The sequence below is a fragment of the Ovis aries genome, chromosome X (assembly GCF_016772045.2).
Source record: "Ovis aries strain OAR_USU_Benz2616 breed Rambouillet chromosome X, ARS-UI_Ramb_v3.0, whole genome shotgun sequence".
Classification (NCBI taxonomy): Eukaryota; Metazoa; Chordata; class Mammalia; order Artiodactyla; family Bovidae; genus Ovis; species Ovis aries.
In genome coordinates, this window is record NC_056080.1 from 81921977 (window position 1) to 81948995 (window position 27019).

General features: G+C 41.1%; 1 protein-coding gene across 10 annotated transcripts in view; it reads right to left on the bottom strand.

The window, feature by feature from the left end:
• The window catches only part of TMLHE (trimethyllysine hydroxylase, epsilon), a 71868-nt gene that overhangs the window by 40419 nt on the left and 4430 nt on the right, over positions 1-27019 (bottom strand). For 6 of the 10 annotated variants that reach the window (XM_060408398.1, XM_042241581.2, XM_027963376.3 and 3 more), the window contains exon 2: positions 19417-19598. In XM_060408398.1, coding sequence (XP_060264381.1) covers positions 19417-19597 — 181 coding nt within the window. In that variant the 5' untranslated portion in view covers position 19598. Of the gene's footprint in view, positions 1-19416; positions 19599-25461; positions 25575-27019 lie in introns of all 10 variants that reach the window. The other 4 variants (XM_060408396.1, XM_060408394.1, XM_060408397.1 and 1 more) reach the window with 2 other exon arrangements.

The window sequence follows — 27019 nt, forward strand, 5'->3', positions numbered from 1 at the left end:
TAAGAGAATTTTGCCAAGAGAATGCACTGCTCATAGCAAACACCCTCTGCCAACAACACAGGAGACCACTCCGTACATAGACATGTGGAGATCAATACCAAACTCAGATTGATTATGTTCTTTGCAGTCAAAGATAGAGAAACTCTATAGAGTCAGTAAAAACAAGATGTGGAGCTGACTGTAGCTCAGATCATGAGATCCTTATTACAAAATTGAGGCTTAAACTGAAGAAAGTAAGGAAAACCACCAGACCATGGTATGATCTTAATCAAACCCTTATGATTATACAATGGAGGTGAGGAATAGATTCAACAGATTAAATCTGATAGACAGAGTGCCTGAAGAACTATGGACAGAGGTTTGTAAATATGTATGCGAGTCAGTGACAGAAACCAACACAAAGAAAAAGTAATGCAACAAGTCAAAGTGGTTGTCTGAGGAGGCTTTACAAATAGCTGAGGAAAGAAGAAAAGCAAAAGGCAAAGGAGAAAGGGAAAAATATACCCAATTGAATTTAGAGTTCCAGAGAGCAACAAGGAGAGATAAGAAAGCCTTCTTAAGTGAATAATGCAAAGAAATAGAGGAAAACAATAGAATGAGAAAGACTAGAGATCTCTTCATGAAAATTAGAGATACCAAGGGAATATTTAACATAAGGATAACATGATTAAAGGACAGAAAAAGGTAAGGACCTAGCAGAAGCAGAAGATATTAAGAAGAGGTGCCAAGAATACACAGAAGAACTATACAAAAAAGGTCTTAATGACCCAGATAACCAGGGTGGTGTGGTCACTCACTTAGAGCCAGACATCCTGGAGTGCGAAGTCAAGTGTGCCTTAGGAAACATTACTACAAACAAAGCTAGTGGAGGTGATGGAATGCCAGCTGAGCTATTTCAAATCCTTAAGACAATGCTGTTAAAGTGCTGCACTCAATATGCTAGCAAATTTGGAACACTCAGCAGTGGCCACAGGACTGGAAAAGGTCAGTTTTCATTCCAATCCCAAAGAAGGGCAATGCCAAAGAATGTTCAAACTACCACATAATTTCACTCATTTCACATGTTAGCAAGGTAATGCTCAAAATTCTTCAAGCTAGGCTTCAGCAGAACTCCCAGATGTACAAACTAGGTTTAGAAAAGGCAGGGGAACCAGAGGTCAAATTACCAACATGCTTTGGACCATGGAGAAAACAAGGGAGTTCCAGAAAAAACATCTACTTCTGCTTCATTGACTATGCTAAAGCCTTTGACTGTATGAATCACAAAAAACTGTGGAAAATCCTTAAACAGATGAGAATACCAGATCACTTTACCTGCCTCCTGAGAAACCTGTATGCAGGTCAAAAAGCAACAGCTGGAACCTTATGTGAAACAACGGATTGGTTCAAAATTGGGAAAGGAAAGTGTCAAGGCTGTATACTGTCACCCTGCTTATTTAACTTATATACATATTACATTGTGTGAAATGCTGAGCTGGACGAATCACAAGCTGGAATCAAGATTTCTGGGAGAAACATCAACAACCTCAGATATGCAGATGATACCACTCTAATGGCAGAAAGGGAAGAGACTGTTGATGTGGGTGAAAGAGGAGAGTGAAAAAGCTGGCTTAAAACTCAACATTCAAAAACCTAAGATCATGGCATCTGGTCCCATCACTTCATAGCAAATGAAAGGGGAAAAAGAGGAAGCAGTGATAGATTTTATTTTCATGGGCTCCAAAATCACTGTGGACAGTGACTGCAGCCATGAAATTAAAGGACACTTCCTCCATGGAAGAAAAGCTATGACAAACATTCACATCACTTTGCCTACAAAGGTCCATATAGTCAAAACTATGGTTTTTCCAGTAGTCATATACAGATGTGAGAGTTGGACCATAAAGAAGGCTAAGCACTGAAGAACTGATGCTTTCAAATTGTAGTATTGGGGAAGACCCTTGAGAGTTCCTCAGACTGCTAGGAGGTTAAACCAGTCAATCCTAAAGGAAATCAACCCTCAATATTGGTTGGAAGGACTGATGCTGTAGCTGAAGCTCCAATACTTTGACCACATGGTGCAAAGAGCTGACTCTTGGGGGAAAAAAAAACCCTGATGCTGGCAAAGACTGAAGTTGGGAGGAGAAGGGAGCAACAGAGGATGAGATTGTTGGATGGCATCACCGACTCAATGAAAATGAGTTTAAGCAAACTCTGGGAGATAGTGAAGGACAGGCAAGCCTGGTGTGCTGCAGTCCATGGGGTCACTAAGAGTCTGACATGACACAGCAAGTGAACAACAAATAAGAAATGATATAACAACTGCTGATACTTTGAAATGGGGCTATTGTTTGGTAGTAACCTGAAGTTGGAATGCTTGACTTAGGATCCATGGAATGATATGTAAAACTCTGTGTGTGTATGTGTGTGTGTGTATAGTTCTGCATTTCTGGATGGAATCTGTAGCTTGTAACAAAATTTCTATGGGATTCATAAATTAAAATACTGAGAACCATTTCCTTGGAGTGATAAAAGTGATTCAGTACCACCTGTAGCCAATATGACATCTCTGTATCCTTCAAGCTGTTGTACATGCAGTTCCATCTGAATGGAACATTCATCCGTACCTTCTCCCCATTTTCCCCTCGCCTAATTCATATTTAATATTCATGACTCTGCAAAGATTCTGTAAGCAGTCATTTGTAACTCTTTAGTTTGGGTTAGGTACCTTTCCTCTTTGTTCTTACAGCACCCTATATGTTGTCTAAAAGCATTTATCACATTGTCTTATAATTGTCCATGTGTTTTTGCTATAGACAGTACCTTGATGATAGGGAACATGTCTTTTTCATCACTGTGTGCTTGGCACTTATCACAATGCCTGGCTTCTGGTATATGCTCATTAAATGCTCGTTGAGTAAATCAATGAGCAGTGGTGAAGATATCCTACTGGTGAGCACAACATAGGTCACACATAAGAAATGAGAATGATTTTCTCATCAAAACTATAGATGATCTTCTCCTGTCCTATTAGATATCTGGGTTAGAAGTTCCTACTTTTGCCATTTTCCTGCCTGAAATTATAGTCTCCTGTAATTAAGTGACCATCTTTTCTTTCAAAATCTAGCTAAAAATTAAACTAATGCAAAGAAGTTTCCTTGACTCTTGACTAACTCTGCATTTTTCTTGAAATTAATTATTTGGTAAGTATCAACTTAATTTGCATATTGCATAAGCTATTTATACTTGTTATATTTACTCATTTTATATTTAATGGATACTACATCTTACATTAAGATATGGACTACCATCTCTGGCTCTCTAGAAGTTCTCAGTTCTGTGTAAAGTTGGCACCAAGCAAATGTTTATTAATTAGGCCTGGCCAAAATATGGAATGAAGCAGGGCAAAGACTAATAGTGTTTTGCCAAGAGAACACACTGGTCATAGCAAATACCCTCTTCTAACAACACAAGAGAAGACTCTACACATGGACATCACCAGATGGTCAACGCCAAAATCAGATTGATTACATTCTTTGTACCCAAAGATGGAGAAGCTCTATGCAGTCAGAAAAAAAAAAAGACCAGGAGCTGACTGTGGCTCAGATCATGAACTCCTTATTGCCAAATTCAGACTTAAATTGAAGAAAGTAGGGAAAACCACTAGACCATTCAGGTATGACCTAAATAAAATCCCTTATGATTATACAGTGGAAGTGAGAAATAGATTTAAGGGACTAGATCTGATAGAGTGCCTGATGAACTATGGACGGAGGTTTGTGACATTGTACAGGAGACCAGGATCAACACCATCCCCATGGAAAACAAATGCAAAAAGGCAAAATGGCTGTCTGAGGAGACCTTACAAATAGCTGTAAAAAGAAGAGAAGTGAAGAGAAAAGGAGAAAAGGAAAGATATAAGTATCTGAATGCAGAGTTCCAAAGAGTAGCAAGGAGAGATAAGAAAGCCTTCTTCAGCGATCAATGCAAAGAAATACAGGAAAGCAACAGAATAGGAAAGACTAAAGATCTCTTCAAGAAAATTAGAGGTACCAAGGGAACATTTCATGCAAAGATGGGCTTGATAAAGGACAGAACAAGGGAACATTTCATGCAAAGATGGGCTCAATAAAGGACAGAAATGGTATGGACCTAACAGAAGCAGAAGATATTAAGAAGAGGTGGCAAGAATACACAGAAGAACTGTACAAAAAAGAGCTTCATGACCCAGATGATCACGATGGTGTGATCACTCACCTAGAGCCAGATATCCTGGAATGTGAAGTCAAGTGGGCCTTGGAAAGCATCACTATGAACAAAGCTAGTGGAGGTGATGGAATTACAGTGGAACTATTTCAAATCCTGAAAGATGATGCTGTAAAAGTGCTGCACTCAGTATGCAAGCAAATTTGGAAAACAGCAGTGGCCACAGGACTGGAAAAGGTCAGTTTTCATTCCAATCACAAAGAAAGGCAATGCCAAAGAATGCTCAAACTACCGCACAATTGCACTCATCTCACATGCTAGTAAAGTAATGCTCAAAATTCTCCAAGCCAGGCTTCAGCAATACGTGAACCATGAACTTCCAGATATTCAAGCTGGCTTTAGAAAAGGCAGAGGAACCAGAGATCAAATTGCCAACATCTGCTGGATCATGGAAAAAGCAAGAGAGTTCCAGAAAAACATCTATTTCTGCTTTATTGACTATGCCAAAGCCTTTGACTGTGTGGATCACAATAAACTGTGGAAAATTCTTCAAGAGATGGGAATACCAGACCACCTGACCTGCCTCTTGAGAAACCTGTATGCAGGTCAGGAAGCAACAGTTAGAACTGGACATGGAACAACAGACTGGTTCCAAATAGGAAAAGGAATACATCAAGGCTGTATATTGTCACCCTGCTTATTTAACTTATATGCAGAGTACATCATGAGAAATGCTGGGCTGGAAGAAGCACAAGCTGGAATCAAGATTGCTGGGAGAAGTATCAATAACCTCAGATATGCAGATGACACCACCGTTATGGCAGAAAGTGAAGAGGAACTCAAAAGCCTCTTGATGAAAGTGAAAATGGAGAGTGAAAAAGTTGGCTTAAAGCTCAACATTCAGAAAACTAAGATTATGGCATCTGGTCCCATCACTTCATGGGAAATAGATGGGGAAACAGTGGAAACAGTGTCAGACTTTATCTTGGGGGGCTCCAAAATCACTGCAGATGGTGATTGCAGCCACGAAATTAAAAGATGCTTACTCCTTGCAAAGAAAGTTATGACCAACCGAGATAGCATATCCAAAAGCAGAGACATTACTTTGCCAACAAAGGTCCCTCTAATCTAGGCTATGGTTTTCCCAGTGGTCATGTATGGATGTGAAAGTTGGACAGTGAAGAAAGCTGAACGCCAAAGAATTGATGCTTTTGAACTGTGGTGTTGGAGAAGACTCCTGAGAGTCCCTTGGACTGCAAGGAGATCCAACCAGTCCATTCTAAAGGAGATCAGTCCTGGGTGTTCATTGGAAGGACTGATACTGAAGCTGAAACTCCAATACTTTGGCCACCTCATGTGAAGAGCTGACTCATTGGAAAAGACTCTGATGCTGGGAGGGATTGGGGGCAGGAGGAGAAGGGGACGACAGAGGATGAGATGGCTGGGTGGCATCACCGACTCAATGGACATGAGTTTGAGTGAACTCCGGGAATTGTTGATAGACAGGGATGCCTGGCGTGCTGCAATTTATGTGGTCGCAAAGAGCTGGGCACGACTGAGTGGCTGAACTGAACTGAACCGAACCAGGTAAACATTGTTAGAGAAAAAAATTTAAACTCTGTTGGTTCCTTTCATTTCAAAATCATCAAAAATACCGAGTACTCAACACTGCCAGTCTTGGCATAACTTTTTAGTATAATCACTCACTCACTCTCTGAGAACACTATTATACATTGTCTCTTCTCTCCTCAAACTGTCAATACCACCTCTCCCTTCCCACTTTCAACTGATGACCTTGCTTTTGAATATGGAAGTAATTAGAAGACAATCTCCACAAATCCATGGTCCACATCCAGCCACTTACATATATTTGTACACATATATTCTGCCTTCCTTCTTGTTAGTATGGTTTAAATATCTGCGCACTTAAGGCCAACACTCTCATTTATGAATCAAATTTCCTCCTCGTACTGGATCATTCTCATCAGTGAAGTGTTGTAATATCTTCCATCTTAAAATAATACTCCCCTGGTTTTCAGGTTTCCACTCCTTCTCCAATTCCCTCTCTCTTAATAAGCTTGTTTTTAACTTTATAATGGTATTAGGTCTATAGAAAAGGTGCAAATACAAAGAATTCACATATAACACTTGCCTAGTTCCCCCTATTAGTATTATCATACAATAGTGTAATAAATTTTTGACAGTGAATGAATATTGATATATTATTCATTAAACCCCCAAATTTATTTGAATCATTTGTTGTTGTTCAGTCATTCAGTCAAATCTGACCCTTTGCAACCACATGCACTGCAGCATGCCAGGATTCCTTGTCCTTCACTGTCTCCTGGAGTTTGCTCAAATTCATGTCCATTGAGTCAGTGATGCCATCCAGCCATCTCATGCTCTGTTGTCCCCTTCTACTCCTGGCCTCAATCTTTCCCAACATCAGGGTCTTTTCCAATGAGTCCACTCTTTGCATCAGGTGATCAAAATAGTGAAGCTTCAGCTTCAGCATCAGTCCTTTCAATGAATATTCAGGGTTGATTTTCTTTAGGATTGACTGGTTGGATCTCCTTGCTGTCCAAGAGTCTTCTCTAGCAGCATAGTTCGACAGCATCAACTCTTCCATGCTCAGCTTTCTTTATAGTCCAACTCTCACATCCATACATGATTACTGGAAAAATCATAGCTTTGACTAGATGGACCTTTGTTGGCAAAGTGGTGTCTCTGCTTTTTAATTTGCTGTGAAGCTTTGTCATAGCTTTTTTTCCCAAGGAGCAAGCATCTTTTAATTTCATGGCTGCAGTCAATGTCCACAGTGATTTTGGAGTCCAAGAAAATACAGTCTGTCATTGTTTCCATTTTGTCCCCTTCTATTTGCCATGAATGATGGGACTGGATGCTATGATCTTCATTTTTTGAATGTTGAGTTTTAAGCCAGCTATTTCACTCTCCTCTTTCATAAAGAGGCTCTTTAGATCCTCTTCCCTTTCTACCATTAGAGTGTTATCATCTGTGTATCTGAGGTTATTGATATTTCTCCCTGCAATCTTGATTCCAACTTGTGCTTCATCCAGCCCAGCATTTTGCATGATGCACTCTGCATATAAGTTAAATAAGCAGGGTTGACAATATGCAGCTTTGATGTACTGCTTTCCTAATTTTTGAATCTCATTAGTTTTCCCCTAATTTCATTTTTCTGTCACAGGGTCCCATTCAGGGCCCAGGTTACATTTAGTCATGTCTCTTTAGGCTACTCTGGACGGTGACTGTAACTTTCCTTGGTTGTGATGATCTTGAGAGTTTTGAGAGGTACTAGTCAGGCATTTTGTTAGAGTACCCCACAATTTGGGTTTATCTGATACTTTTATTGTGTTTAAATAGGGGTTTTAAGTTTTGGGGGAGATAGCCACAGAAGTGAGGGGCCCTTCTTACCGAACTTTTATCACTGGTATATGCTATCAGAGGTAGTGTTTGCTAGGTTTTTCTTCTTAAGAGTTACTCTCCCCTGCTCCTTCTACACTCTATTCTTTAGCAGCAAATCACTAAGTACAGCCTGCCTTCCAGGACAGAGGAGTTAAGATCCACCTCCATTGCTGGGGGAGGAGGAATATCTATATAAGTTATTTGAAATTCTTTTGTATGGGAGATTTCTATCTACTCTCCCAATTATTCAACCATTTATTTATATCAGCATGGATTCATGGATATTTACATTTTGTGTTATAATCCAATATTATATGATTTATTTTCTTGCTCAAGCTGTTCCAGGTTTGGCCATTAGAAGTTCTTTCAGTTAGCTCCTGTGTCCCTTGAACATTGCCTCATCATTTTTTTTTTTTTGAGCTTTCTTACTTTCTGAAACTACAAGATGCTCCAGACTCATCTTGAATCTTCTCTGGCCCAGCCCTAGAATCATCCAATCTCCAAAGGGTTGGTTCCTTTCGCTAGAGAATGGTATTAGAAACCAAGATCTGGGTGTGCTCATTGCTACTGGGGTGTCCTTATTCCCAGGACCTCTTAATGGGTTGAGCTAGAAAATATACTAATCTATGTGTAAAAACATATACACTTGACCCTTTAACAACACAGAGTTGAACTACACAGGTCCACTGATACACAGAATTTTTCTCAATAGTTCAGTTCAGCTGCTCAGTCGTGTCCGACTCTTTGCGACCCCATGAATCGCAGCACGCCAGGCCTCCCTGTCCATCACCAACTCCCAGAGTTCACTCAGACTCACGTCCATCGAGTCAGTGATGCCATCCAGCCATCTCATCCTCTGTTGTCCCCTTCTCCTCCTGCCCCCAATACCTCCCAGCATCAGAGTCTTTACCAATGAGTCAACTCTTCACATGAGGTGGCCAAAGTACTGGAGTTTCAGCTTTAGCATCATTCCTTTCAAAGAAATCTCAGGGTTGATCTCCTTTAGAATGGACTGGTTGTACATACTACTTATTATACAATCTGTGGTTGGTTCAGTTCGAGAATGCAGAAATGTGGATAGAGGGGAACCACATATACAGAGGGCAATGTACAAGTTATATGTACATTTTTAACTACACAGAGGATTGGCACACATAGCTCTTGCATTGTTCAAGGGCCAAATGGAAGTATTTCTGTATCTTCACATCTCTCTATATGAGGCTAAACATGAGTTTACTGATGTCTCCAAATATAATGCAATACACTGATTCATTCTAGCAATCCCTCTATACTTATCTTTAACTGATTTGTTTTCTGTCCCTATAGTTTTGCCTTTAATAGATTTTATGTCATTCCTTTTTATTCCATTGCATGGATGTACTATAGTTTACTAATTGACCTGTTGAAGGGTATTTTGATAGCTTCCCACTTTTGACAATTATGAATAAAGTGGTTATTTACATGCGGGTTTTTGCTGTGGCCATACGTTTACAAATCAGTTGGGTAAATACCTAGAAATGCAACTGTTGGCAAGTCCACGTTTATAAGAAACTACCAAACTTTATTCTAGAATGGCTGTACCATTTTTGCATTATCACCAACTATGAACAGGAGTTCCTATTGCTCTGCATGCTTGTCAGCATTTAGCATCGCCAGTTTTCTTGGATTGTAGTAATTCTAACAGGTGTTTTGTGGCATCTCATTGTGGGTTTATTTTGCATTTACTAATTTGAAACAATGTTGAGCATGTTTCATATATCTATTTGCCATGCTTTTCTCTTGTGGTGAGGTGTCTGTTCAGCCCTTTATACCCTTTTAAAAACTGGATTGTTTTAAACTTTTAAGAGGTCTTTTCAAAATTTTTTCTCAGGTATGTTGTTTGCAAATATTTCTTCCAAGTCTGTGTGGCTTTTCTTTTCATTCTCTTAACAGTCTTTTTAACAGAGAATGCTTTGAATTTTGTGACTGTAGCCATAAAATTAAAAGATACTTACTCCTTGGAAGAAAACCTATGTCAAACCTAGACAGCTTATTAAAAAGCAGAGACATTACTTTGCCAACAAAGGTCCGTCTAGTCAAAGCTATGGTTTCTCTAGTAGTCATGTACGGGTGTGAGAGTTGGACCATAAAGAAAGCTGAGCACCGAAGAATTGCTGCTTTTGAACTGTGCTGCTAGAGAAGACTCTTGAGAGTCCCTTGGACTGCAAAGAGATCCTTGAAAAACGTGGCTTTGAATGATTTGGGTCCACTTACATACAAAATTTTTCAATAGTAAATACTACAGTACTACATGATTTGCAGTTGGTTTGATTTGTGGATGCATAACCACATATATGAACAAACTGAATACATAAAGAGGACCAACTCTAAATTACAATCAGATTTCTGACTGCTCAAAATGTTGGTACCCCTAACCCCTGCATTGTTTAAGGGTCAACCTTATTATGGAAATTTAAGTATTTTTACTTATTTTTTTCCAGAAGTGCACTGGCTAGTCTGATATCTTTGTCTTTCCACATACATTTTAGAATCAGTTTGTCAATATGTATAAAAAATGTCTGCTGGGATTTTGAGTGGGATTGCATTGAACCTGTAGAACATACTGAGAATTCACATCTTAACAATATTGAGTCTTCTAATCTATGGTTATGGAATGTGTTTTCAGTTATTTATGTTCTTTCAGTTTTAATCAGTGTTTTGTAGCTTTTTTGCACAGATTCTGTGTATTTATTGCCATACATCTCCCTCCAACTACTGCTTTAGTAGCTTACCACAGATTTTGATAAGTTGTATATTCATTTTCATTTAGACTGAGGGGCCTAGAGGAGCTATCCCACGTTGAAGATCAGGAAGGGCGGTGGTAAGGAGATACCCCTCGTCCAAGGTAAGGAGCAGCGGCTGTGCTTTGCTGGAGCAGTCGTGAAGAGATACCCCATGCCCAAGGTAACAGAAACCCAAGTAAGGTGGTAGGTGTTGCAAGAGGGCATCAGAGGGCAGACACACTGAAACCATACTCACAGAAAACTAGTCAATCTTATCACACTAGGACCACAGCCTTGTCTAACTCAATGAAACCAAACCATGCCCGCGGGGCAACCCAAGATGGGTGGGTCATGGTGGACAAGTCTGACAGAATGTGGTCCACTGGAGAAGGGAATGGCAAACCACTTCAGTATTCTTGCCTTGAGAACCCCATGAACAGTATGAAAAGGCAAAATGACAGGATACTGAAAGAGGAACTCCCCAGGTCTGTAGGTGTCCAATACACTACTGGAGATCAGTAGAGAAGTAACTCCAGAAAGAATGAAGAGATGAGGCTAAAGCAAAAACAATACCCAGCTGTGGATGTGACTGGTGATAGAAGCAAGGTCCGATGCCGTAAAAAGCAATATTGCATAGGAACCTGGAATGTCAGGTCCATGAATCAAGGCAAATTGGAAGTGGTCAAACAAGAGATGGCAAGAGAGAACGTTGACATTCTAGAAATCAGTGAACTAAAATGGATTGGAATGGGTGAATTTAACTCAGATGACCATTATATCTACTACTGGGGGCAGGAATCCCTCAGAAGAAATGGAGTAGCCATCATGGTCAACAAAAGAGTCCGAAATGCAGTAATTGGATGCAATCTCAAAAATGACAGAATGATCTCTGTTCGTTTCCAAGGCAAACCATTCAATATCACAGTTATCCAAGTCTATGCCCCAACCAGTAATGCTGAAGAAGCCGAAGCTGAACGGTTTTATGAAGACCTACAAGACCTTTTAGAACTAACACCCAAAAAAGATGTCCTTTTTATTATAGGGGACTCAAATGCAAGAGTAGGAAGTCACGAAACACCTGGAGTACAGGCAAATTTGGCCTTGGAATGCAGAATGAAGCAGGGCAAAAACTAATAGAGTTTTGCCAAGAAAATGCACTGGTCATAGCAAACACCCTCTTCCAACAACACAAGAGAAGACTACACATGGACATCACAGATGATCAACACCAAAATCAGATTGATTATATTCTTTGCAGCCAAAGATGGAGAAGCTCTATAGAGTCAACAAAATCAAGACCAGGAGCTGACTGTGGCTCAGATCATGAACTCCTTATTGCCAAATTCAGACTTAAATTGAAGAAAGCAGGGAAAACTGCTATACCATTCAGGTATGACCTAAATCAAATCCCTTATGATTATACAGTGGAAGTGAGAAATAGATTTAAGGGCCTAGATCTGATAGATAGAGTGCCTGGTGAACTATGGAATGAGGTTCGTGACATTGTACAGGAGACAGGGATCAAGACCATCCCCATGGAAAACAAATGCAAAAAAGAAAAATGGCTGTCTGGGGAGGCCTTACAAATAGCTGTGAAAAAGAAGAGAGGCGAAAAGGAAAGATATAAGCATCTGAATGCAGAGTTCCAGAGAATAGCAAGAAGAGATAAGAAAGCCTTCTTCAGTGATCAATGCAATGAAATAGATGAAAAGAACAGAATAGGAAAGACTAGAGATCTCTTCAAGAAAATTAGAGATACCAAGGGAACATCTCATGCAAAGACTGGCTTGATAAAGGACAGAAATGGTCTGGATCTAACAGAAGCAGAAGATATTAAGAAGAGGTGGCAAGAATACACAGAAGAACTGTACAAAAAAGAGCTTCACGACCCAGATGATCACGATGGTGTGATCACTCACCTAGAGCCAGACATCTTGGAATGTGAAGTCAAGTGGGCCTTGGAAAGCATCATTATGAACAAAGCTAGTGGAGGTGATGGAATTACAGTTGAGCTATTTCAAATCCTGAAAGACAATGCTGTGAAAGTGCTGCACTCAATATGTCAGCAAATTTGGAAAACTCAGCAGTGGCCACAGGACTGGAACAGGTCAGTTTTCATTCCAATCACAAAGAAAGGCAATGCCAAAGAATGCTCAAACTACCGCACAACTGCACTCATCTCACACGCTAGTAAAGTAATGCTCAAAATTCTCCAAGCCAGGCTTCAGCAATACATGAACCGTGAACTTCCTGATGTTTTCAAGCTGGTTTTAGCAAAGGCAGAGGAACCAGAGATCAAATTGCCAACATCCGCTGGATCATGGAAAAAGCAAGAGAGTTCCAGAAAAACATCTATTTCTGCTTTATTGACTATGCCAAAGCCTTTGACTGTGTGGATCACAATAAACTGTGGAAAATTCTGAAAGAGATGGGAATACGAGACCACCTGACCTGCCTCTTGAGAAATCTGTATGCAAGTGAGGAAGCAGCAGTTAGAATTGGACATGGAACAACAGATTGGTTCCAAATAGGAAAAGGAGTACGTCAAGGCTGTATATTGTCACCCTGCTTATTAACTTATATGCAGAGTACATCATGAGAAACACTGGACTGGAAGAAACACAAGCTGGAATCAAGATTGCCGGGAGAAATATCAATAACCTCAGATATGCAGATGACACTACCCTTATGGCAGAAAGTGAAGAGGAACTAAAAAGCCTCTTGATGAAAGTGAAAGAGGAGAGTGAAAAAGTTGGCTTAAAGCTCAACATTTAGAAAACGAAGATCATGGCATCCGGTCCCATCACTTCATGGGAAAGATGGGGAAACAGTGGAAAAAGTGTCTGACTTTATATTTTTGGGCTCCAAAATCACTGCAGATGGTGATTGCAGCCATGAAATTAAAAGACGCTTACTCCTTGGAAGAAAAGTTATGACCAACCTAGATAGTATATTCAAAAGCAGAGACATTACTTTGTCGACTGAGGTCCGTCTAGTCAAGGCTATGGGTTTTCCAGTGGTCATGTATGGATGTAGGAGTTGGACTGTGAAGAAGGCTGAGCGCCAAAGAATTGATGCTTTTGAAGTGTGGTGTTGGAGAAGACTCTTGAGAGTGCCTTGGACTGCAAGGTGATCCAACCAGTCCATTCTGAAGGAGATCAGCCCTGGGATTTCTTTGGAAGAAATGATGCTAAAGCCGAAACTCCAGTACTTTGGCCACCTCATGCGAAGAGTTGACTGATTGGAAAAGACTCTGATGCTGGGAGGGATTGGGGGCAGGAGTAGAAGGGGACAACAGAGGATGAGATGGCTGGATGGCATCACTGCCTCGATGGACGTGAATCTGAGTGAACTCCGGGAGATGGTGATGGACAGGGAGGCCTGGCGTGCTGCGATTCATGGGTTCGCAAAGAGTCGGACACGGCTGAGCGACTGAACTGAACTGAACTGAACTGAGACTTCTTATACATTTAAAGGTAGTGTATAATTTAAGTTCCAAATATTTGTGACTTTTCTAACTTTCTGTTATTGATTTCTAGTTTGTTGGTTGTTTTTTTTTTCCATTATGGTCTCTATATGTTTTTTAGAGTCCTTTAAATTTTGAGCTTTTGGCTCAACATGTCATCTACCTTTATGAATGCTTCATCTACACTTCAGTACAATGTGAACTTTACTGTTGTTGGATGGATTGTTGTATAAATGCCAACTGGATGAAGTTGGTTCATGGTACTTAGTTAATATATCAGTTACTGTGTGTATGTATGCGTGTTAGTTGCTCAGTTGTGTCTGATCTTTGTGACTTGAGGGACTGTAGCTCACTAGGCTCCTCTGTCCATGGAATTCTCTAGGCAAGAATACTGTAGTGGGCTGCCATCCCCTTCTCCAGATGATCTTTCCAACCCAGGGATCGAACTGCACTGCAGGCAGATTCTTTACTGTCTGAGCCACCTGGGAAGCCCATCAGTTACTGAGAGATGTATTAAAACCTGCAAATGCAATTGTGGATTTATTTCTACTTTTATCTCTCTTTCAGAATTTTCCACAGTTTGTTGTTTTCCACACAAAGGCTTTAGTATAGTCAATAAAGCAGAAGTAGATGTTCTTCTGGAACTCTCTTGCTTTTCTATGATCCAGTAAATGTTGGCAATTTGATCTCTGGTTCCCCTGTCTTTTCTAAATCTAGCTTGAACATCTGAATATTCTCGGTTCATGTACTGTTGAAGCCTTGCTTTGACAATGTTGAGCTTTACTTTGCTAATGTGTGAGATGAATGCAATTGTGAAGTAGTTTGAACATTCTTTGGCATTGCCCTTCTTTGGGATTGGAATGAAAACTGACCTTTTCCAATCCTGCGGCCACTGCTGAGTTTTCCAAATTTGCTGGCATATTGAGTGCAGTACTTTGACAGAATTGTCTTTTAGGATCTGAAATAGCTCAGTGGGAGTTCTATTACCTCAACTAATTTGTTCGTAATGATGCTTCCTAAGGCCCACTTGATTTTGGACTCCAGGATGTCTGGCTCTAGCCTTTGATTGTGTGGATCACAACACACTGTGGAAAATTCTGAAAGAGATGGGAATACCAGGCCACCTTAACTGCTTCCTGCGAAATCTGTATGCAGGTCAAGAAGCAACAGTTAGAACAGGAAATGGAACAACGGACTGGTTCCAAATTGGGAAAGGAGTACACCAAGGCTACATATTGTCACCTTGCATATTTAACTTATATGCAGATTACATCATGCAAAAGGCCAAGCTGGATGAAGCACAAGCTGGAATCAAGATTTCAGGGGAAAATATCAATAATCTCAGATATGTAGATGACACCACCCTTATGGCAGAAAACAAAGAGGAACTAAAAAGCCTCTTGCTGAAAGTGAAAGAGGAGTGAAAAAGCTGGCTTAAAACTCAACATTCAAAAAAACAAAGATCATGTCATCCAGTCCCATCACTTCATGGCAAATAGATGGGTAAACAATGGAAACAGTGAAAGACTTTCTTGTCTTGGGTTCCAAAATCACTGTGGATGGTCACTGCAGCCATGAAATTAAAAGACACTTTCTCCTTAGAAGAAAAGCTCTGACCAACCTAGACAGCATATTAAAAAGCAGAGATATTACTTTGCTGACAAGGTCTGCCTAGTCAAAGCTATGGTTTTTCCAGTAGCCATGTATGGATGTGAGAGTTGGACTATGAAGAAAGCTGAGCACCGAAGAAATGATGCTTTTGAACTGTGGTGTTGGATGAACTGTGGTGTTGGAGAAGACTCTTGAGCGTCCCTTGGACTGCAAGGAGATCAAACCAGTCAATCCTAAAGGAAGTCAACCCTGAATATTCACTGGATGGACTGATACTGAAGCTGAAGCTCTAATACTTTGGCCACCTGATGGGAAGAGCTGACTCACTGGTTAAGACCCTGATGCTGGGAAAGATTGAAGGCAGGAGGAGAAGACAATGACAGAGGACAAGATGGTTGGATGGCATCATTGACTCGACTCAGTGGACGGGAGTTGGAGCAAGCTCCAGGATATGGTGATGGTAAAGGACAGGGGAAACCTGGTGTGCTATAGTTCATGGGGTTGCAAAGAGTCAGACATGATTGAGCAACTGAACAACAACAACTTAAGTTAAAGAAAAATATTTAAGTAGACTATAATTTTTTAGAGTAGTTTTAGGTTCACAGCAAAACTGAGACAAAAGTTCAGAGAGATCCATATATCCTCTGTCCCTACCTCATCCCTTAACTTTTATCCTGAGTCTTTACATTTAAAGCGTGTTTCTTGTAGACAACATATAGGTGAATATTTTTTGATTCATTTTGACAATTTTTGTATTTTGACAATTTATATTTGAAGAGATTACCAATGTAGTTGACTTTAAATCTGCCTTCTTGCTGCTTTCTATAGTTGTATTTATTCCTTCCTTTCTTTTTTCTTCTTTCTGATTTTCATTGTCTATTTATGATTCCATTGACTTATTATTCACACTATTTTAAAAAACATTTTAAAATTATTCTTCCAAATGTTTAGAATGTACATTTTAAATAATCTAAGCCCACTTTTAGATAAATCTAAAGTGTCACTCAAAGTTGTAGAGTATTTTGCGTACCACTAGCTATGAAAAAGAGTTCTGATTCCTCATCATCCTAGTTAGAACTTGGTATTATAAATAGAATATTCCTAATTTCTCCCTCCTATCCTGTCATATTATTTTCACTTATTTCACTTTTATATGTGCTATGAACACCAAACACATTGCTGCTACTGCTACTGCTAAGTGGCTTCAGTCGTGTCCAACTCTGTGCGACCCCATAGATGGCAGCCCATCAGGCTCCCCCGTCCCTGGGATTCTCCAGGCAAGCACACTGGAGTGGGTTGCCATTTCTTTCTCCAATGCATGAAAGTGAAGAGTGAAAGTGAAGTCATTCAGTCGTGTCCAACTCTTAGCGACCCCATGGACTGCAGCCTACCAGGCTCCTCCACCCATGGGGTATTCCAGGCAAGAGTACTGGAGTGGGGTGCCATTGCCTTCTCCAAACACATTGCTATTACCATTTAAATAGTTAAAATTTCATGTAATTCAGAAAGAGAAAAGTTTGTTTTTTATTTTCATTCCTAACACTCTTTATTTTTATGTAGATCCAAGTTTGTTACCTATATCATTTTTCTTTTGCCAGAAGAAATTCTTTTACAATATTTTGAGAAGTTAGATGAGAAAGTCTATTTCTCTATCACTTTTGAAGGATTGCTGGATATAGAATCATAGGTGGTAGTTTTTTTCCTCCCTTTAATGTCTTAAAATTGTCATTCCATTGTGTTCCTGCTTGTATAGCTTCTCATGAGAACTTTATATAATTCTCATCTGTCTTTCTCTGTAGGTAAAGTGTTTTTCTCTCCTCTGACTGCCTTCAAGATTTGCTCTCTGTTTTTGCTCTTTTGCCTAAGTGTGGGGTTGTGTTTGTGTGTGCATGGGCTTTTAAAACATATCCTAAGCTTCTCTAAGCTTCTTGGATATGTGGTTTGGTGTCATGCATCGTCATGCATTTTGGAAAGCTTTCAGAAATTATTTCGTCAAATATTTCTTCCGCTTAGTTCTTTCTTTCTTCTTTCAGTATTCCATTCATGTATATTATATAACTTCTGATATCATTCCACATTTTCTGAATACTCTGTTATGTTTTGTTTGTTTGTTTCTACTCTCATTTTCTCTGTGCATTTCAGTTTAGGTAATTTCTAATGACCTATTTTTACATTCACTGATTTTATTCATGGGTGTGTCTGATAAGCCCCACAAAGTCATTCTTCATTCCTGTTACTATGCTTTTGATTTCCTTTTGATTCTTTCTTGTATTTTTCTATCACTCTGCTGACAGTATCCATCTGGTCTTCCACTTTGTCTACCTCTTCCATTTAGAATCCTTAAAATATTAACCACAGTTATTTTAAATTTCCTGACTGAAAAATTTCAATACATATGTCACATGTGAGTCTAGTTCTGATGGTGCCTTTTCTCTTCAACTTGTGTTATTTCTTGCCTTTTAGCATGTATGTTTTGTAATTTTGTGCTTGTTGTTGACAGCCAGACATACTGTATAGAGCAGTAGATACTGAAGTAAATAGGACTTTATGGTGACTATTTATATCAATCTGGCCAAGAGTTGCACTGTGTCTGATGTTTGCTCTGTCTATGGGTACCAGAGGCTTTAAATCCCTTTAGTGATCTTGTTTTTACCTCCCCTCTTGGCCTTGCCCCTTTTCTTGGTGCTTCATGTCCAAGACAGTGTTTGTAGCTGTCATCCACTGCTATTTTAATGAAGACTTATCAGCTTGCTGGAGTCGGGGGAGGAAAGGGAATTCTCTGATCTTGGGATTAAGTCTAAGTCTTTGGAGTGCATTGTGGGTCTGTGTCTTGGGAGTATGGTCCTCACAGTTGTTTTTGGCCCTTTCCAGAGTATTGTGAGTTGAACTGTATTCCCCCAAAAGATATGTTGAAGTTCTCACCTCTAATACCTGTGAATGAGACCTCATTTGAAAATAGCATCTTTGAAGATAATCAAGACAGGATGAGGTCATACTGGATTTGGGTGGGCCCTCAATCCACCGAAGGTGCCCTTATAAGGAGAGAGAAATTGGAACACACAGAAGAGACCCAGTAAAGAAGGTTATGTAATGATGGAGGCAAACAGTGGAGTGATGTTGCCGAAAGCCAAAGGACACCAAGGAGAGGGAAGAAAGAATTATCTCCTAGAGCCTTCAGAGAGGACATGGCCCTGCCAACAACTTCATTTCAGATTTTCTACCTCTAGAATTGTGAAAGAATAAATTTTTCTGCTGTTCTCTGCTGACTAGTTCATGGTAAATTTACCATAGCAGTGCAAGGAAACTAAAACACAGGAGTAAAGCTTTTGGCCCCTCTGCCACCTAACACCTTCCCTGGCTGTAGAATTTCCAGTCTATGTCTTTGAAATTTTCTCCCCTGTATAGTACACTCAAGATCAGTTGTTCAATCATGTCCACCTCTCTGCGACACCTGCCAGGCTCCTCTGTCCATGGGATTTCTCAGGCAAGAATCCTATAGTGGTTTGCCATTTCCTCCTTCAAGGCATCTTCTCGACCCAGGGATTGAACCCATGTCTCCTGCATTGTCAGGCGGATTCTTTACCACTGAGCCACCAGGGAAGCTCCCTCCCCTGTATACTGAGGCTTTGATTTTTTCTTTCCTTTTTCCTTAGATGACCTGGGGAGACAAAGTGGGGTGGACCATGGCAGAGCTCCCTTCCCCTAGCTGGGATGAGATTTTACTATTACCCCATATTATTTCTGTTTTTCTCACAACCTGTAAAAGAATCCTGGAAATACATGGTTAGAAGTTGTCACAACTCCACAGAAAGTATTTTCAGTCCACATGAAGAGTATGTCACTGCACGACGATGTAAATATACTTTACACTTACTGAAGTTTACACTTAAAATGGTTAAGATGATATATTTTATGTTACTTTTTTATCACAATTAAAAATAAAGTATCTGTCTCTACACGTCTTACCAAAATGATCTTCATGTTGCTGCCAAACACAATTCAGAGACTTGGAGGCTGTATGGTGCCAATGGATGGCTAGTGGAAATAAGCTTTTGAAGTTGGACTGTTGAAGGGCCCAATGTGTGACCCGTCCCCTCAGCAGGTCCTGGAGCCTGCTTTGTAGGTGGGACAACCTATGATACCACATCCTAGAAAATTCAACAACGAGAGTGTTAGTAACAATATAAAACAAGGTTTATAAGGCTAATAGGAATAACACTACATATGTAACTATGTAAAATAATTGATTTTCTTATCTCAACCACAGAGCATTAAAGGAGAAATTCTGAAAAGCTAACCATAAGTGGTCGATAACCATTACTTCTATTTTCTTACCAGCCACTCGTATTATGCACTGTAATCTTGCTTCCATCCCACTATCTAACTGAAGTGGTTCTTTAGAAAATCACTAATTCTAATCTTCCAACCACATATAAGGGTTGCCTTTTAGATCTTGTCCTTCTGGGACTCATCACTGTGACACTATTGATCATCCTCATCTTGATGCCTTGAAACTTTCTTTTCCACTGATTATGTGTAATTGTGGGAGTTTCTTAAACTTTCAGTGACTCTGTTTCCTGTTCTGTAAAATGAGTATAACAATAATACTTATCTCATGGGTTTAGTGTACTTAGAACTGTATACATAGTAAGACCTATATATGTCAGCTACTATCATTCTAATCATCCTCATCATTATTGTTATTAGGGATAAACTATACTTTTCTCGGAGTTGACGACAAGCTGAGTGTGATGCTTTCATAAATATTAAAAAATAACACAATTTGCATATGATCTTAAAAGGAATTCATTCATCTTGTGGGAAAAAACGAAGGTCATGCCAGAGAAGCTATATGGAGCTTGATGTGAACCTTCTCAATAACTCCTTGCAAAAATGCTTGCTTTGAGTGGATGTGTACATGTTACTATGTGGTAAAAGTTGATAAAGGAACTGAATTTCATGCTGATGGGGGATGAAACCAATCACATATACCAAGTCCATAGCTAGAGATATAAGATAATTTGCTGATGACTGAGGGAGGTTTCTGAAATAGGTTAGAGTCTTCACCCCTGGAGGAGGGCATGGCAACCCACACCAGTATTCTTGCCTAGAAAATCCCATGGACAGAGGAGCCTGGCAGGCTGCAGTCCACGGGAGTCACAAAGAGTTGGACATGACTGAGCAACTAAGCACAAGGTCTTCAGGGAAAAGTCCAATTTAGTTATCATATTAGGTAATGCCTCCAATTACCTGATCCTAAGCCACCTCTCAGCCTGACTTCCTATTATTTACTTCCTTGTACTTATTTGTTCATAGTTTCCCAGACTCACTATAAATTTTGAGAAACTCTTGTTCATGCTATTTGTTCCTCTAAAGTGAAGCCCTTCCTACTCTCTTCTATTCATCTTTTAAGAATCAGTGGAGATATCATTTCATCTAAGAATTCTTCCCTAGATTCTCAGAATGAACTAGCAGCTTTCTTTAGTTCTCTCATAACAGTCTGTTTATGCCTCTGTCTTCCAACTCAATACATTTTGTTGAAATTGTATGCCTTTCTATTATGACATTGTTAATTGGCTATACTCCGATATAAACAAAAAGAAGTCAGACACAAAAGGCCATATGCTATATGATCCCATTTATATGAAATGTCCAGAAAAGGCAAATTCAAAGAGATAAAAGGTAGATTAGTGCTTGTCTCCAGCTGGAGCAGTGGGTAGGGAGGAATTGGGGAATGACAGCTAATATGTGTGCAGTTTCTTTTTGCAGGCAATGTAGATGCTCTAAAATTAAATGATGATTGCAAAAATTAAAAAAAAAGAAATTATATGTTTTTATGCTTTCCTACCAGTAAGACCTGGATACATCTCAACAGGAAACCTATGGGTCATTTATGTTTGTACCCTAATATCTAGCATGGTTCCTAGTACTTAGGAGAATTTCATAAACATTTGTGGACATTGGATTGAATTAATTTTCTTTGAGGTTCATAGCATCTTTAAATCTGGTAAGGTGTCTGCTATAAATCTTAACTTAAGTAATGAAAGTGTTGATGAAATCAAGCCAAAGGTAGGGTTTGCAATAGGCCATCTCAAACTCTTCCATTGCTTATGGTCTGCAATTAGCACTCTTTGAGTATGGTTATTAATATATAATTATATTAATTATATAACCTACCAATATGGATTCATAATTCTTGTTCCCAAGGGTATCATAAAAGACTTGTCAAAATCTTGCTGAAACTGCATTCATTCAATGTACATGTTATAGCTGTCATATTTTCATAAACACCTCTAATAAAATTAGATCTGTGTGGGATGTCTTTGTTGATAACTTTGCAATTTTCCAGGTATTCGTTTAGTTGAAAATCTGTTCTAGAAGCTAACCAAGGACATATTTAACTCATTGATTAGTAGATTGAAAACTTCCTTCTTCTTTGTTAGAAGTGGTAGTATACTTATATAAATTAAGTGTTAAAGCATCTTCCCTTATTCTTATTAATTCTTTTGATCATTGGGAATTGTTAAAAAATATCAAGTTATAACTTATCCAACCCAGGACACATGTACTTCTTCCTTCTGAGAACATAGTTAACATTGTTCTGCCTTTGCAAATACGTGTTTATACAAGCCCGAGGTAATTTGGGGCCTTAATCCTTCCAAATACTAATCCTTTAGGCACGTGCCATCTGCTATATTCATCCTTCTTTTCGCTGTTTATACATCATTCTTTAAAAAGAAAAACAGCACCTATGAGGTCATTGTAAAACTTCCCCTGCAACCCATGGCTTCCCTCATTTCTCCTTTAATAGGATAATTTGCTGTTCCATGGTCAAATGATATTTTTGAGAGCTTCCCAATCTTTAGAGTCTAACTCCATCTTAATGTAAATTAAGGTCCATCAAGTATCAATCATCCTAAGAGAAACTTTTGGAGAATAGCAATTGCTAGAAATTCTAGTCAGAGTAAGCGATTACATAATAGGTCAATCTGAACCTTTGCATGGTTATTGCTAAGGAAGAAGCATTCCCTCTTAAAAGGCTTAAAGCCGAGTCCATTTAGCCTCTGTCAATTTTTCCTTTCAAATGTCTCTCAGATTTGTTCTTCTCTTTCCATTCCTATAGATGCTTTCATCAGCTCATACCTGGACTACTGCCATAGACTAGATGGTTTCCTTGCCTCCATTCTATCCATATTCCAATCCACCTTCCATACTACTGCCAGATTAATTTTCTTAAAACAATTTCAGCATATCACTCTCCTGCCTGCGACCTAGCTCAAATGTCACCTTTGTAAAATCTTCCTAACCCCCCTAGGAAGAGTTAGGAGCTGCCTACTCAGTGTTCTCACAGCGCTTTGTGCATACCCTTATGAGCTTACAACATATCCAATAATTACCCATTTAATTACTTCTCTCTTCCATTCGCTGAGAGCTCCTTGAGGGCAGACAAAACTATTGACGCATCTCTTGGTCCCATCTATCTTGCCCCATGCCTCAGTGCCTTCACATATGTGGTTTCCTCTGCCTACTGTATTTCTCCCTCTCATTATTCCTGCTCAATTCATTTAACACATACTTATTGGGGGTCAACTTTGTGCCAGAAACTATTTTAGGCACTTGGGATTTATCAGGGAACAAAACAAACAAAAATACCTGCTTTCATGGAGCTTATCTTCTAGTGGAAGGACAAAGATAAATATAATCAATAAATATAAGAAGGCAGTCAGGGCGATGCAGCAGGATAAAGGGGTGTGCTGAAGGAAGTAGGACTTTTAAACATGGTGATCAGGGTAGACTTGATTGAGAAAAATGACATTTGAACAAAAAGGGAATTGTTCATGATGATATTTTTCTGGTTTAAAGGAGGTCAAAGTAAAAGCTCTAAGCTGAGATTGTATCTGTCATACATATCTTTGTCTGGGTTTAACTAGTGCAAGAATATATTGGACTGCATGAGTTAAGAGGATGCTCCTTTACATCGAGGTCTCAAAATTAAATGCCCACAGGGTCTAGGCAAGAAACAGAAATAGGTGAAGCATAAGAGACAATAGGGGACTGTGGTGAGAGGGGTGAATCGAAGAATGCTTGATCTGTCCAAAAATACTAGCCACTACTCAGGTCTAGCTAATTATTGCCAGAGAGTATTAATGTTGCCATATTTGAGAGGAGCCAGAAATGTATATTCTATGAGAAATATCCCAATGTATAACGTTGACAACTGCATTAGGCCAGGTCCTTTGAAAAGGAGGTGCCATGACAGGCACAGATTATGCAAGTGGTTTATCTGGGGAAACATTTGACAGAAAATAGAGACAGAGTCTGAGAAGTCCAGGAGGGTTGTTGTGTCATGATGTAGGTCTAACTTCTGTGGAAGAGGGTAAATGCAAATCAAAACCACAATGAGATACCACTGCCTATCTGTCATAATGGCTATTATCAAAAACCCAACAAGTAACAAGTATTGGCAAGGATGTAGAGAAAAGGGAACCCTCCAGCACTGTTGATGGGAATATAAATCAGTACAGTCACTATGGAAAACAGTACGGGGGTTGCTTAAAAAATTAAAACCAGAGATACCATATGATCCAGCAATAACACTCCTGGCATGTACCTTAAAAACCAAAAACAATAACTTGAAAACATATATGCACCTGTGTGTTTCAACGCAGCGTTAATTTTTTTTAATGATTCTGATCATTAGTTGTGACCCTCAGAAAACATTTCCACGTGAATTTAATTCATAAGCTAGAGCTATGCTTCCTAAAATCCTCCCTTCTGTCTTCTCTGGTTCTCATACATCCTGCCACTGCCGTAGGGATGCTCACACTCCATGCTAAGTTGCTTCAGTCCTGTCTGACTCTGTGTAACCCCATGGACTGTAGCCCATCAGGCTCCTCTGTCCATGGGATTCTCCAGGCAAGAATACTGTAGCGGGATGCCATGCCCTCCTCCAGGGGCATCTTCCCGGCTGAGAGATCGAACCCACATCTCTCACATAGCCTGCACTGGAGGCAGATTCTTTACCACTAGCACCACCTGTGCTGACTGTGGGAATGAGCCAATACATCCACAATTCTTGGGGGTGTCAGGCAGCTGGGGACCACCAGCGACCCACCAGGGAGGCCTGGCATGGATATAGTAACACCTTAAATCTGTAGGGACTAGATGATGCGCTGGCCAACCCCAAAGTTCTCCAGGGAACAGCCTTGGGAGATTCTGAACACCAATAACCTGATGCAGGTATCTGTCCCAGGGCCAGGTGGGCTCGGTGACAAAGGGAGTGGTTCTGAGCCACTTTTATTAAACCAACAGGTGGCACAGCTAAGTGCAAAACTTCACATTCCAAACTGTGGGGACAGGAAGGGGAGTTGTTGGGTCCTTCCCCGCCCCACCCCCACCCCACTCTCAAGCATGTTACAACACAGCTCTAAAGCCTGAAGGGCCTACCTGATGGGTGACAGCTTAGGAGTCAGGTGGGGGAGGACCCTAGCACCCTCTCATTCTCTGCAAAAGGTCTGGGGAAGGAGTGAAAGCTCCCCAAGCATGCCCCCAGCCTCAACTGCTCCTCTGTTACAATGGGCCCTCCTCCATCAGGAGAAACACATGTCCCTTCCTGAGCAATAGAGTATGATCATAGCCAGCTGTTCCCGAGTCCAGGCTCAGAAGAGGAAGTCTCAGCGAGTGTCAGTTCAACCATGCGCTCAACAGGTCGGCTGCCCACCTTAGCAGCTGGGCCCCACGCTTCTGCAAAGGGAGGACCCCTGGGCCTTGGGGGAACAGGACCCCCAGACACTGATGCTGCTTATAGCTCCCTGGATAACCCTGGGTGCCACCCACAGCCTTCCCTTCCCACCTTTTCAGCATCTGCTGAGTCTGTAACCAAGCCCATTCCTTCCCCACCATCCTTGAGGATCACATGCCTGCCAGCCATGACCCCTAAGTGGGCAAAGACCTGCCCCCTAAAATATATCACCACGTCCCCTCTAGAAAACACAAATCCTGAGATCTCACCTGGTGGTCACTGCTTAAGACTCTGCACTCTCACTGCAGGAGGCAGGGGTCTGATCTGTGGTCAGGGAGAACTAAGGTAGATTTCCCAGGTGGTGAGGTGGTAAAGAATCTGCCTGCCAATGTAGGAGATGCAAGATAGGGTTTGATCTCTGGGTGGGGAAGATCTCCTGGAGAGGGAAATGGCCACCCACTCCAGGATTCTTGCCTGGACAATCCCATGGACAGAGGAGCTTGGCGGGCTGCAGTCCATGGGGTCACAAAGAGATGGACACGACTTAGCAATTGAGTGCACAGGCACAGGCAACTGAGATCCCACCAGCTGCACAGTCCAAAAAGAAACCCACCATCAAACCCCAAAGACAATAGACCTGTGACTACAGGTTGGAGGGATCAGACGGGTGGGTGTGTGGTCAGGGCAAAAGGAACTGGAATGACTTTTCCCTGGGAGCCCAGGGCCAAATGCAGAACCCCCTGTTTGCTCAGCTGGGCCAGAATGTTCTAGAGAATGCAAGAGGAAGGTCAAGAGAACCAAAGTCTCCCAAAGCAAGCAGGCCTTGGGGGAAAGCTCCATGGTTTCCCAGCACACTGAGGCCTTCCCAGGTGTTGGGCATCCAGTGGGGGGTCAGAGATGGTCACTCTACTGGGTTCAAAGGGTTCCCCACTCCCCCCCTGCTGCCAGCACCCACACCAGAAGCCCTCCTGGATTACTCACAGCCAGCTCACCCACTTGGATGGGTAAGGGGCACTATTCTCTCCTGCCTGTGCTGGGGCTGCAAGGAGGTGACAGGGCTCAGAGCTTGGGCCTCTGGCACATTTGCATGAGAACACAGCCCGGCCTGGAGAACTGGACTGGGGTGGCACGGGCTTTCTTCTGGGGCTGGTTGTGCTTGCACATGTGTGTGCAAGGATCTGGAGCAGCGCTGTCGCATGGAACCTCCTGCCATGGAGGCATGGAGGCAAGGTGGCCTCTCCGAGCTGCCCAGTAAGGCGGCTGGCACCTCCACAGTGGTGGTTCCTAAGATGCAGCTGGTATGATGGGGGAACCGACTGTGTCCCTCGGGTTCAAGTCTGAATCACAATTGCCAGCAGCTGCCGCAGCACATGGCATAAAATGGTGCTCTTGGGTCCCGGGGACTCACCATGCCCCCCTGAGCAGGACTGATGTATCCATCCATCACCAGCCCAGAACGCTGCCCTGTCCACTCACAGAGATGACCACCGCCCGCCAGGGCCCGCACATCACAAGGCGAATGGGTACCCAAGGGCCTGGCACGTCTACCCAGGGGCCCAGTGGGGTAAGGCACGGGAGTCCTACTCTGCACCTGCATGGTGTCCAGCAAGACTTTCCCAGGGGCCAGTGACCTCAAGAGTGGACACTGAAGGTCCTCTCTCCAAACGCCCCCAAATTCAGCACTGCTTACAAAATCCAAAAGATGGAAACAACCTAAGTGTTCATTGATGGAGGAATGGACAAAGAAGATGTGATATGTACATATGATGGCATATTACTCAGCCATAAAGAAGGATGAAATCTTGCCATCTTCAATAACACTGATGG